The sequence below is a fragment of the Opisthocomus hoazin genome, chromosome 1 (assembly GCF_030867145.1).
Source record: "Opisthocomus hoazin isolate bOpiHoa1 chromosome 1, bOpiHoa1.hap1, whole genome shotgun sequence".
Classification (NCBI taxonomy): Eukaryota; Metazoa; Chordata; class Aves; order Opisthocomiformes; family Opisthocomidae; genus Opisthocomus; species Opisthocomus hoazin.
Window position 1 is genome coordinate 128,058,772 of NC_134414.1, and position 10,757 is coordinate 128,069,528.

Below are 10,757 nucleotides of genomic sequence, written 5' to 3' on the forward strand. Positions count from 1 at the left end.
GCTAGCAGTAGCAAAAAATGGGAGAAAGTTACGCAATTATTTTTAGAGTTTGATCTAACGTGCACTTGTGTCAGCAGACTCTTAAAAGTATGATATAGCCAAAAGTCTATGTTGTTTTTCCTAACAACACTCTTTAAACAGATGTATCTGCAGTGATTGTCAGATGCTGCAATGACTACTGGAGTATACCTGTCCTGGACTTACAAAGATATCGTGGTGCTAATTGATCTCTCTTCTGTTTTGAGCTCTCTTCTTCTCCCCTTCCAAACAGTTTTACTTCTTCCACTGTATTTCCCCTTGTTTACTCTTTCTGGACTGTTCCATTGAATGGACGTTGGAGTGCTAAGCTTACTGTTAATAAAAAGAGCTTCACACTGCTTCCTTCTGCTTCAGAATTTTTGTAAAGAACACTGGAAAAACAGGCTAGGTTTCTGAGACAGTATAAACCTAGACCTGGCATCTTCTTTTCTTATTTTATTCTGATTAGTTGAAACTTTCTTTATATATAAAAAGTTTAATATAGTTTATGCATATTTTTCTCTAATGGCTTGAAAATGGAGCAATATTGAACACATTTTCATGTAAGAATTCAGTGGTCATTTGAAAACCATCCCAAAAGGTCACGTAAAAAAAAAAACAAACGTCATTCACTCTTAAGCAGGCAGAGGGTAAAGAGCTGGAGGAGTAAAGCTAAATCTGCACTGTGGCAGCATTGGAAACAGTTGAAAGGCTGTTAAAGATGATCCTGGAGTCTGTGAGAGCAGCAGTGAATAATTTAGTAGAAGCAGTGATTAAATGTAGAAAGGAAATAGATATTGAGGGAGAATATTTACGAAAGTGTCCTGATCTTTTAGCAAGCTATGTTGCAAGCAAGGGAAAGCAGCTGCTGAAAACTGGCGTAAGTAAATAGCTGGACTAAACAATGAAGAGGAAACTAGATGTGCCTATATCCCATGAATTGGTCTTGTTATATGGGCACTCAGTGAGAGAAGTGGGTACTTCATTTCCATTAAACTAGTGGTCAGGCTGAAATGACAGGTTGAATTTGGGTAACTCATAGAAGTCCTTTGACTTTGGAATTTTTAGAGGAAAGGCATTATCAAGAGTGCAAATGCTGTGAGAAAACTGGGAAATAGTAACTTTTGTACAAAGTGTACACAAATTGTATTAAATGAAAACACAGCATCCTTTGTTTGTGTGTGTTGGAAAATAGTAACAAATAGACTCCTGGGCCTGTGCTTATTTGTTTGGGAGATGCTTTAAGAAAGCTTTCTCTTCCTGTCGTCTCAGAGGGCTGAGTATTGCATCTGATAGGTGCCAGCTAAATTGAAATATTCTGTATGAATATTTTACATAATGCTATTCAAACAATTTTGATGTGTGAGGCTAAGCAACAGTGTTGATATGTTTTTTTTATTACTACTTTTGTTCCTACTATGGAACAAAGTATATTTCCTTCCGATCAAATCAGATCAAGTTAATACTTCATGCGCTGATATTTTGGTGTTTAGTTTTGGATCGTTGGCTTTGGATTTGCCTTCCTCCTTTCCTTTCCCTACTTAGGATCTTAGTCAGGGTTGTCTTTTAATATGGCTCTCCATTAAAGTGGTTTTAATCAATTCTTCAACAGTATTTATTTTTGCTTATCCAACAGTAGTTGGTCTAAGACCATGATAACACAGCCAATTCAATTCCAAGTCTGCCTTCTTTCTGGGGTGTGACAGCCAAGCGTGTATTGACTTGATTTCTGCACACAAAAGCAAGTGCTAGCACAAGACAGGCAGTGACACTGGGCAGCTTTGGCTGCAGGGGCTGGCCCCTTCCTTTTGGTCTGGCATAGAAATTAAGGCATGTTGAAGAGGCTCATTACCTATGAGCTAAACTAAACACGAACCAGGCTCTCAAAGAACTGTTTCTTTTACACTGATATTTTTTCTTCATAAATTTGTCCCATCTCTGGACATGTCCGTCCACTTCTGCTCTTCTAGGTGTTGGCTTTCTGTACTATGGGCTTTTTGTTTGGTTGGTTTTTGTAGTTGCTTTCAGGGCTATCTCCTTCAGGTCCTGAGACACTTGCAGGACTCTGAACATGCTTGAGAGTTTCAAGCTCCTTGACACTGTGTTCTGCATGGATTTTAAAGGCACTAACGTCGGGTTTTTGAGAAGGCAGAAGTGTCCAACACCTAGAGGCAGGTGTGTTACATCAGCGTGCCTTACTGTTTCCTGCTACTACTACTTAGTGACTCCCAGAGTATAAAAATAAATCTCCACTCTTATAAAAGCTTACCATCTGATGAGTTTGAAGTCTTAAGGTGAATGTGCATGCAGTATGTGAATTTTTGGGAGAAATAAAAGCTCTTTCTACTTTTGTAAAAGAATTGGTAAAAATGGCAGTGTATAACCCAACAGGAATTTAAACATCACATAGATTATTAGAAGGAAGAAATCCTCCACAGGAGATGTAGTGTTACAAATCATTTGCTGGTATCTTTGTGGACTCTTGAATACAGCTGGATACAACGTTCTGCTAGTAGAGGAGTTGAGATTTGAGATGGATTCTGATACTGCTCACAGAAGGAAACTAAAGATATATAAGGATATCATTAAATCTTGCGAGATGTACAATTACTACTTTAAACAAGCTGTTAAATTATTCTCCAATTAGCTTTAGATATATTGTGTTATAACCACAGACCAGTCACCATGGGAAAGTACACAATGTTGAACAGCAGATGAGTTTTTAATTAGGAAAGCTAAATCATGAAGTGTGCAAGTATGCAACATGATTTCCTTTCAAAAATACTGTTAAAAGCTATAGAGAAGAATAGTTATACTCTGCTAGAGCTCCACAGCCTACAGAGTGGGCTTTTTGGGACTGTTTGAAAGTTGATGGTTGTTTTAAACAAAGGATTAATTTTTACTGGAATCAATACCATGTGAATGCCGAGATACCAACTTCTACAACCCCCTTTCAAAATGTCTTCAGAAGGGCAGGTCCTTCAAAGCGGCAGTCTGGATATTATTTCTTGCTTAGTCCATAAACGTGCTTGGAAGACACTTCGGAACACTTAACTTACCCATTTTATATCATTGTTCGGTACGTCAGTTTGCCAGGATATTACCTCTATAATCATTCACTGTTCCTCCAAAATGAACACATGGACCTCACTTTATCATTAAGCATTTGGTTTGTGAAGCCACTTCAGATGTTCTCTCCTTTTGTAGTATGAATCAAACCCATTAATCTGATGGGATCATCGTGAATGGCTTCTACGTTTGCCATGTTTTCAGCAGCCAGCTGCTCGCTGTTGAGGTAGATGCTAACCTTGGAAGCCATCGTGGTGGGGTTAGATGATCTTTCTTCTTCATCTTCCTTTAATGAAGGGTCTGTCTTTCTCCTTGGTTTTCTGCGTTTTCCCTTGACACTGTGATCAAGTGAGGCATAACACATCTGATTGGCAGACTCCACCTAGAAGGAAATTCACTGCATATTTCACATTCATTGTTATGCTTGCTCTAAAAATATGTCTGAGACTTTGTGTATGTCTGCACTGTAATCATAGTAGCAGCTGAAGTTTACCCAAATTAGCTGTAAATAAACTCATTAAAAGTACAAATGATTAAGCTGTGGCAGTACAGAAAACAGACCAACATAACCTAATGGTAAATGACCCTCATTCTTAGGGGAAGAGCAATAAGGAAAAATTCATCAAAGTATTACTGGAAAGATTCTCTATGGGAATGAGGGTAGCTGGTAGAATCACTCCAAGTTCTTTGAGATGCAAGACATTATTTGTTCTATTTTTGATCCCAGGTTTTTTTTTTAATTAGAATCCAGTTAGTAGCAACAACATTTTTTACAGGCTTTGTGCAGAAAACTAAAGATGGGTGATTCTTGTCTGTATGTGTAATCTCATTTCCAGTGCAAAATGTATAGTTTCTATGTCTCTCTCCTGCCTCTCTGTGTTTTTCAAGCCAAATTGTCAAACACTTTTGACACTGGAATTTTCATTTATTGTTCTGTTTCTGTGAAGTTAATGAAAACAAATGTCTAGATAGAGGGGGGAAGAAAAAGGGGGGGACATTTCCCCCCCTGGAAGTATCCTGAGAGAGGCTGGAAATTGCTACTTATGAAATACCTGGAAATCAACTGAGGAAATTGATGTGAGGAATACTTCAATTACAGACAAAATTCAGCTGAAGCTTGCATGCTTTTAGGCATCCAAGTATCTCAACAAAATACAAATCAATAGAAAAACAGTCGTCTGTCTTTTGTTAAGGCGTATGGATATTGTGTTGGGCAGGAGAGAGTCAGTCAAATTCATGATTATCATGTGATGCAGCTTGGCTTTTTTGCACTTGGTTGATGTCCAAAATAAGTAAAATTAATTATTTATGTAAGCCATAGCAGTAGACAACAGGCTTAATTCAGCCTGATCTGCATGTCTGTTACAGAGCCTTGTCATACCATGTGGATGGCAATGAGCTGTCTATAATTCTCCGGCTCCCTCATTAATCACTCAGAACGAAGGGTCAAGTCTGTGCTTAAAATCCCTGATGAATTGAGACACTAACATATGGTAATTTTCGTGATGCACAGTGTGAAGGTTTTTGTTATATGTTGTCATGGCATAAACACAAGAACTCTGAGCCCATGTTGCTGTAATTCAGAAATCCAAAATTAAAATTTAAAATACCTGTAATTGGTTAACTGGCCTTTGAGGCTGGGACTTCATCTGCTCGTAACAACATTCCTCTATAATTTATCAAAGTAGAAAAATATTTTAGTTAAGACACTACTGAGTCTTAAAAGATCAGATCAACAGATTCTCCCTGTTACAGAACTAACTCCCCCCAGTTTACTTTGGTAGAAGTTTGTTTTGTTTGAAATGACACACAGATCTCTTCCTCTATAGAAGGGCAAATAGCTGAGAAATTCAGACACACATACTGTGAAAATGGAAATAATTTTCTGTTCATATGGATGGGCAGTTTCTCTTTATTCGCTAAGTGGGCATCCTTTTACACTGCTGGGAGGACATCTTGCAGTTAGGGGGTGACCACATGCTGATGTATTTTTCAGCATAGGCAATCTTTGCTTTGGCTGAGAAGAGGCTGTGAGTTGCAGCAGCTGGTGATTAAATTCTGTTCCTGACTCTCAGTTTTCTGTAAATTTAGTGCAAGTTATTTTCTCGTTTTAGCCATCAGTAGAACAGATTACTTCCTTACAGCTTTCAGGCTTTTGTCGTGTCAATGTATTTGAGTGTTGGCTTTGTTGAATTTATGCAAACCCTATATGAAAAAGTTGGGTTTCTTTTTTTTTTTCCCCTGCAGTTCAAGTACTTCAGTTTTGCTTAACCTCAAATAAAGACAGAAAAAAGCTGTGTTCATCAAATACTGCTTTAACCCTGCAAGGGCTTTGAGAGACATAGCCTCAGCATATCTAGCTCTAGCTGCAGTTATACGATGGTGCCTTTAGCGTGATATCTCTCTGCCAAGGACTAACTTCAGCCCAGTAAAGCAGAGAAGCAGCTATGTCTGTCCACCGTCCAGCCACTGGGCTTGTTTCAGCGTATTTATCAATGTCGCTGATGATCTGTGGATAGCCCCAGCAGAGAGCCGGTGTGTGCTTGTTTCTGCCAGCTTCTGTAGGAGCGTTGGCTTTGGACAGTGAGTAAGATGTGTTTTAGATTGCTTTAACATGCACGGATCAAGCTGTTATTTCAACTGGTGCAGCTTTGCATGTAAAAAGCTCTTGTTTTTTGAGATATTTGGCTGAACAGGACTACTTGGACTGTAAAAAATCAAATTCAGCATGAGATCTGGTTTTACAAACAGTAGTGCAGTGTGATGGTTTGCAGTTCTACCCCAAGTAGGTATTAATACAGCAATTGAAAAGGGGTAGATTCTCAAATTTGCTATTTCAGAAACACAGAAAGTGTTGCTCAGGGAGCTTTTAACCATATATTTATTATAACCTCTGAACAGACATGTTCTTAAAGTGAAGCTTACCTAAAATATCTTGACTGAGATTGCCATAAACTGGGTCATCTTCTCTGCAATAGTCATCATAGCTACAAAGGGAATGGAAAAATACTTTTAGTTCACAGAATATGCTTTATTTAGGACACCACGGTTCTGCTCTAAGCACTTTACACACATAGAGCAATAGCAGCTTGAATGTGATTGAATGTGATCTAAAAAACAAGACCAGGGGGGTGCGGAAATATGAGTTCTGCAGAAGGGGAAGAAATGGCGACGTCCATATTCTGAAGAGAGACTTGTTATCTAGCCAAGAATTGAACGCTTCTTTACTGTAACTTAGTTCAGTATAAAGCTAATCTCAAGACTACGAAGCTACTGTTTGATATAGTTCTGGAAATGTCAATGACCGTTGAAGGGAACCCAGTTCGTGTCCTCTGAGACCACTTTGCAATACAAACTAAAGCACTAAGTGAGTCTTTTGGGGAGGTATTCTTAAAAAGTTTACTCAATTCAACTAAAATACTTATGTCGACACAACTGGAGAAGGCAAAAGCAAAGTTCAGCTTTGGATATTTAATGGTATTCTGTGTTTGGTTACTTGGTGTTGCTTAAAAATGTTTTCCAGCATGTTTGTAAAGATGGGAATTGTTAGTGGGAAGCACTGTGTAACCTTGTTCCTATTGCATCCCTATATTGCGCTTTGTCAGGGGAACGAAGCTGTGCAAGCTAACGCCACTTTTTCAGGGGTATTTTTTAACTGAACAGGCAGCAATAGACAAACAGAGACTTCCCAACTTCAAGTTAAACTTGTAACTGAGGCTTGACTGGGGGGAACAGGTGAAGGCTTTTGAATTTTTTTTTCAAGAGCCTTTTATATTTGGATTGAGATGAGACTCTTTCCATCTCTGTTTTGGTCGGGGAGGCGGTTATATGGAAGAAGAGAAACAGACTTGTAACAGATCATGAGCTACCCAGCAGCTGTAAACAGGCTCTGTTTTATTGCTTTTGAACATCGTGTAAAAGAAGGGTATGAAATGTAAATACATGTAAATTATTGCTCCACAAACATTAAATATCAGACTACAATTTATCATTGTTTTCTGAGAGCTCATTTTAATTATAGGTTTATTGAGTTTGAGTGGTAGTAAACAGTGGTTTAGCTCAATATCTTGCACTTCCTTCAGTATATAAAATTATCATATTGGCATGCAATTATTTCATTGTTGATAAGAAGACTGGAGTACATCTCTGCCATCTGAATTATTTTTCCTGTTTTCTTGGAAAACTTTTTTTTCCATAACCAACCTGCTCTCCAGCATTTCCAGGCAGGCTGCGTGAGATATTGGTTTTCCTCTATGCCATCCCTCCAAAGCCATCTGTTATTATTTATTGCTTATTTCACTGTTGCCAGAAAGAACCTTTTTTTATCCAGCTTACCTTCGACTGTTGTCTTCATAGTCTCTATACATTTTAGCTGGAAAATTTAAAAAAAAAAAAAAAAAAGCGAAGAGAGAATGAAACGTGCTGGTTTAGAACACTTCAGATAGTTGTCTTAGCTGTCATGCTTTTGATTTCAGCGTAGAGAGTAAAATTGAAAACTCTTGGCTCTCAGGACCTTCAGTTGTCCCCCTGCTATTCTCAGATACTTTTGACTAATATAAGAGATTCTTCTGTTATGACTCTGTGCTGTGGCTTCAAAGTCTATGTTTGTTTCCAAGACACCAAAAATGTATTGTAACACATGGGTTTATTTGTTGTTTCCTCCTCCTTCTGTTTCTACCTCATTTTTTTCTCTGCCTAGGGAGGTGCATGTGTTTAATATTACAACCTTATAAGGTGAAGGGTTCATTTATTTTACTAGTTCTGTTGCTTGTATCTCTGGAAGAGGGAGATCCTGTGATCCACACTGGTGAAGAAACTGAAGCAGCGAGGCGATGCTACAAAGACATTTATTGCTAGAGCTTGATTAGTAACTCAGGAATGCCTGACTTTCTATCCTCTGTCCCAGGACCTCAGAATTTGCCATGGTAAACTCTGATTCCGTGAACAAAGCAGCATCAGCTAATCTGACCAAAACTTTGCTCAAGGTTAGCTTTGTAAACGACTGTGATTTTTCATCATAGAAATATCAGCCTAGTAGCACTAAAAGATGAAATTAACCAAAAAGGTAACCCCCTTCCTGCAACACTCCAGCAGCTCTTTTAATAACCTGTAATAATCTAATTTTCTTATACTTGATGAGTTCAGTTTATAAGCATAGGCCTTCTGCTTGTGTAGATTATGTGTGTAAGTGTGTTTAACGTGACTGAATCCACCAGTGTTTTCCTGCCCACCCACACGCACATAGCACAGGTGCAGTTCTTCCTGTGTAAAGACTGGTTTTCCCTGAATGGGAGTGGTGGGGATTGTACAATTTCATAACTATGGAATTGTATGTATAAGAGAGGTTTCACTGGCATAATGACTTCTATTAAAAAAGTCATAGTTAATTTTAACCAAAACCAGAGTATGACTGTAGTCACCCTCTAACATAAATTAAACAAATCAGTTCCTTATTGTGAGTGACACATTGGTTTAAGAGCTATATTAGGATCCCATGAAGAAAAGCAATTAGAACTTTTTTTCAAAATAAACCGATTAAGGATAAAATGTGTATGAAATTTGAAATTCAAATAAGCGTTCAGGAATTTTGGGAGGAGAAAATTTTCTCAAATCTTTTTTATATTAGTGCAGCTAGTTATAATAATTTTTAAATTAAAGTACAAATGATAATCAGTTACATGAAAAGTACACTTAAAAAAGGAAATTACAGATGTTAAAAATATACTTTAAAAATTAAAATTTATCCAGAACTAAATTCTTCACCTTGTGCATGTGGTTTGTCTTCAGAGAATGGATTTAGGTTGTTGTTTTTAGTAGCAGATTGAGCAGCTAGCAATCATTCTGTAGTCATACCTGACTCTTCTACAAAATTTCAAAAGTTATATCCTCTCAACCAGAAACATTCTTGCTAGAAGAGAACTTTTAAGATTCAAAAGAATTAATTTGTTGGCTTGAAATCTCCCAACAGTGATGGCTTGCTCTTAAGCACTCAAACTCCATTGTTTACAGAGAGTCAACATTACTTACCTTGCTTCTTTTTCCTATAGTGTGAAATATTCAGCATCAAAGAAACAACCAGAGCCAAACTCAGAAAGGCCAAAATTCCCCAGACAGAAAAATGGCAGTCCATTTCTGTAACTGAAAGAAAATAATCTTATAGTTTGTGCTGTCTAACAGTTTTACTGTGTTCTTTGTGGTTGGCTGATTTTTGCTTTCATAATTCAAGGTACTAGTTTGTTGTTTATTCTGTGATGGACTGTCGTAGTTTAACCCAGCAGCCAGCAACTAAGCACCAGACAGCCACTCGCTCACCCCTCCCCTTCCCCTCCAGTGGGATAAGGAGTAGCAATGGACAAAAGGGGAAACTGGTGGGTTGAGATAAAGACAGTTTAATAAGACAACAAAGGAAATACTACTAATAATTATTATTATTGTAACAACAATAATAATAATATATATGCAAAACAAACTATATACAATACAATTTTTCCCACCACCCAATGACAAATTCGCAGCCAGTCCCCAAGCAGCGATCACAGAACCCTGGAAATCACGAATTTTGTTAAATTCCCAAAAAAGTTCAAACTCCCAGACAAGAAAGGATTCAAATTCACAGAAAAGAAAAAAGCAGATAGCCTCCTGCCCCCGCAGCCAACCCCAGTTCGTAAACTGAGCATGATGTCCATGATATGGAATATTTCCATTGGCCAGTGTGGGCTAGCTGCCTGGCTGTGCTCCCTCCCAGTACTTGCTCATTAGCTGAATAGAAGAAACTGGGAAAAAGACCTTGACTTCACAGCAACAACTGAAACCATCAGTGTTATCAACATTCTTCTCGTATTAAATCCAAAACACAGCAGCTACTGGGAGGGATATTAACTCTACCCCAGCTGAAACCAGGACACAAGCACAGCTATACAAGCTAAATAATGTTAAAACCAGATGCTAAATAATAAGAAAGCAACATCAGTAAACTGTTAGCATAAGCACTGTTTCATAGCAATTCAGGTAAAGGTCAGGCTATTGGTTTGCCTGTAAAATGCAGTAAAAATCATGATAAAGTCATTTTAGTGAATAGCTTTTAAATTTTTTTTGTAACTGTCTTTAACTTGCTACTTGCAGTAAATTTTTGGCTAAATTCTAGAGTTCATTAATGTAGTTCTGAAGATTAAGTCAGTCAAAACTACTTACTTCACTGGAAACGTCTCTGAATAATGGCTAAGACCATCAAGTTATAACAATCCCTGCAACAAATTTCGAAGGTTGCTTATTTGTTCTTTTGCATCTCCTATTAAAACAACTTACTTTATTGATATTCTCACTCTCCTTCCTGAGAAAGCAGAGGACATAGTGGCAAAGGATGAGCAGTAGCTGGGAACCGGTGAACCCCCCAGAACTACTGCAGAGAAAGTCCCATACAGCTCCTGAAGAATCACTAGGTAAAAGGTGGGTCAACTTAACTGAACAAAGCCTCTCTTTGCACTGAGCTTGTGTCTCCTTGGACTCCTGTTAGAAACACAGGAAGGAACCTACACGCACCAAATGTATTTTGTCATTTTATTGATTTTTTTTTTTTTTTTTTAATTAACCTAGGCGATACAAATTTTCCATTAGGAACCATGCCGAAGCAAATAGCCTATCTGTGACAGTCTGATGGCTAAAATGATCAG

At 37.9% G+C, this 10,757-nt stretch overlaps 1 protein-coding gene across 1 annotated transcript; it reads right to left on the reverse strand.

Moving 5' to 3' along the window:
* Positions 1-2,883: 2,883 nt before the first annotated feature.
* On the reverse strand, positions 2,884-9,217 carry TRAT1 (T cell receptor associated transmembrane adaptor 1). The gene is made up of 6 exons (XM_075412385.1): positions 9,115-9,217; positions 8,508-8,510; positions 7,423-7,459; positions 6,013-6,074; positions 4,698-4,756; positions 2,884-3,469 (listed from the first exon to the last, which is right to left on the reverse strand). Exons 1-6 carry the CDS (start codon positions 9,215-9,217, stop codon positions 3,203-3,205), a joined length of 531 nt encoding a protein of 176 aa, XP_075268500.1. The 3' UTR covers positions 2,884-3,202.
* Between the last annotated feature and the right edge of the window lie 1,540 nt (positions 9,218-10,757).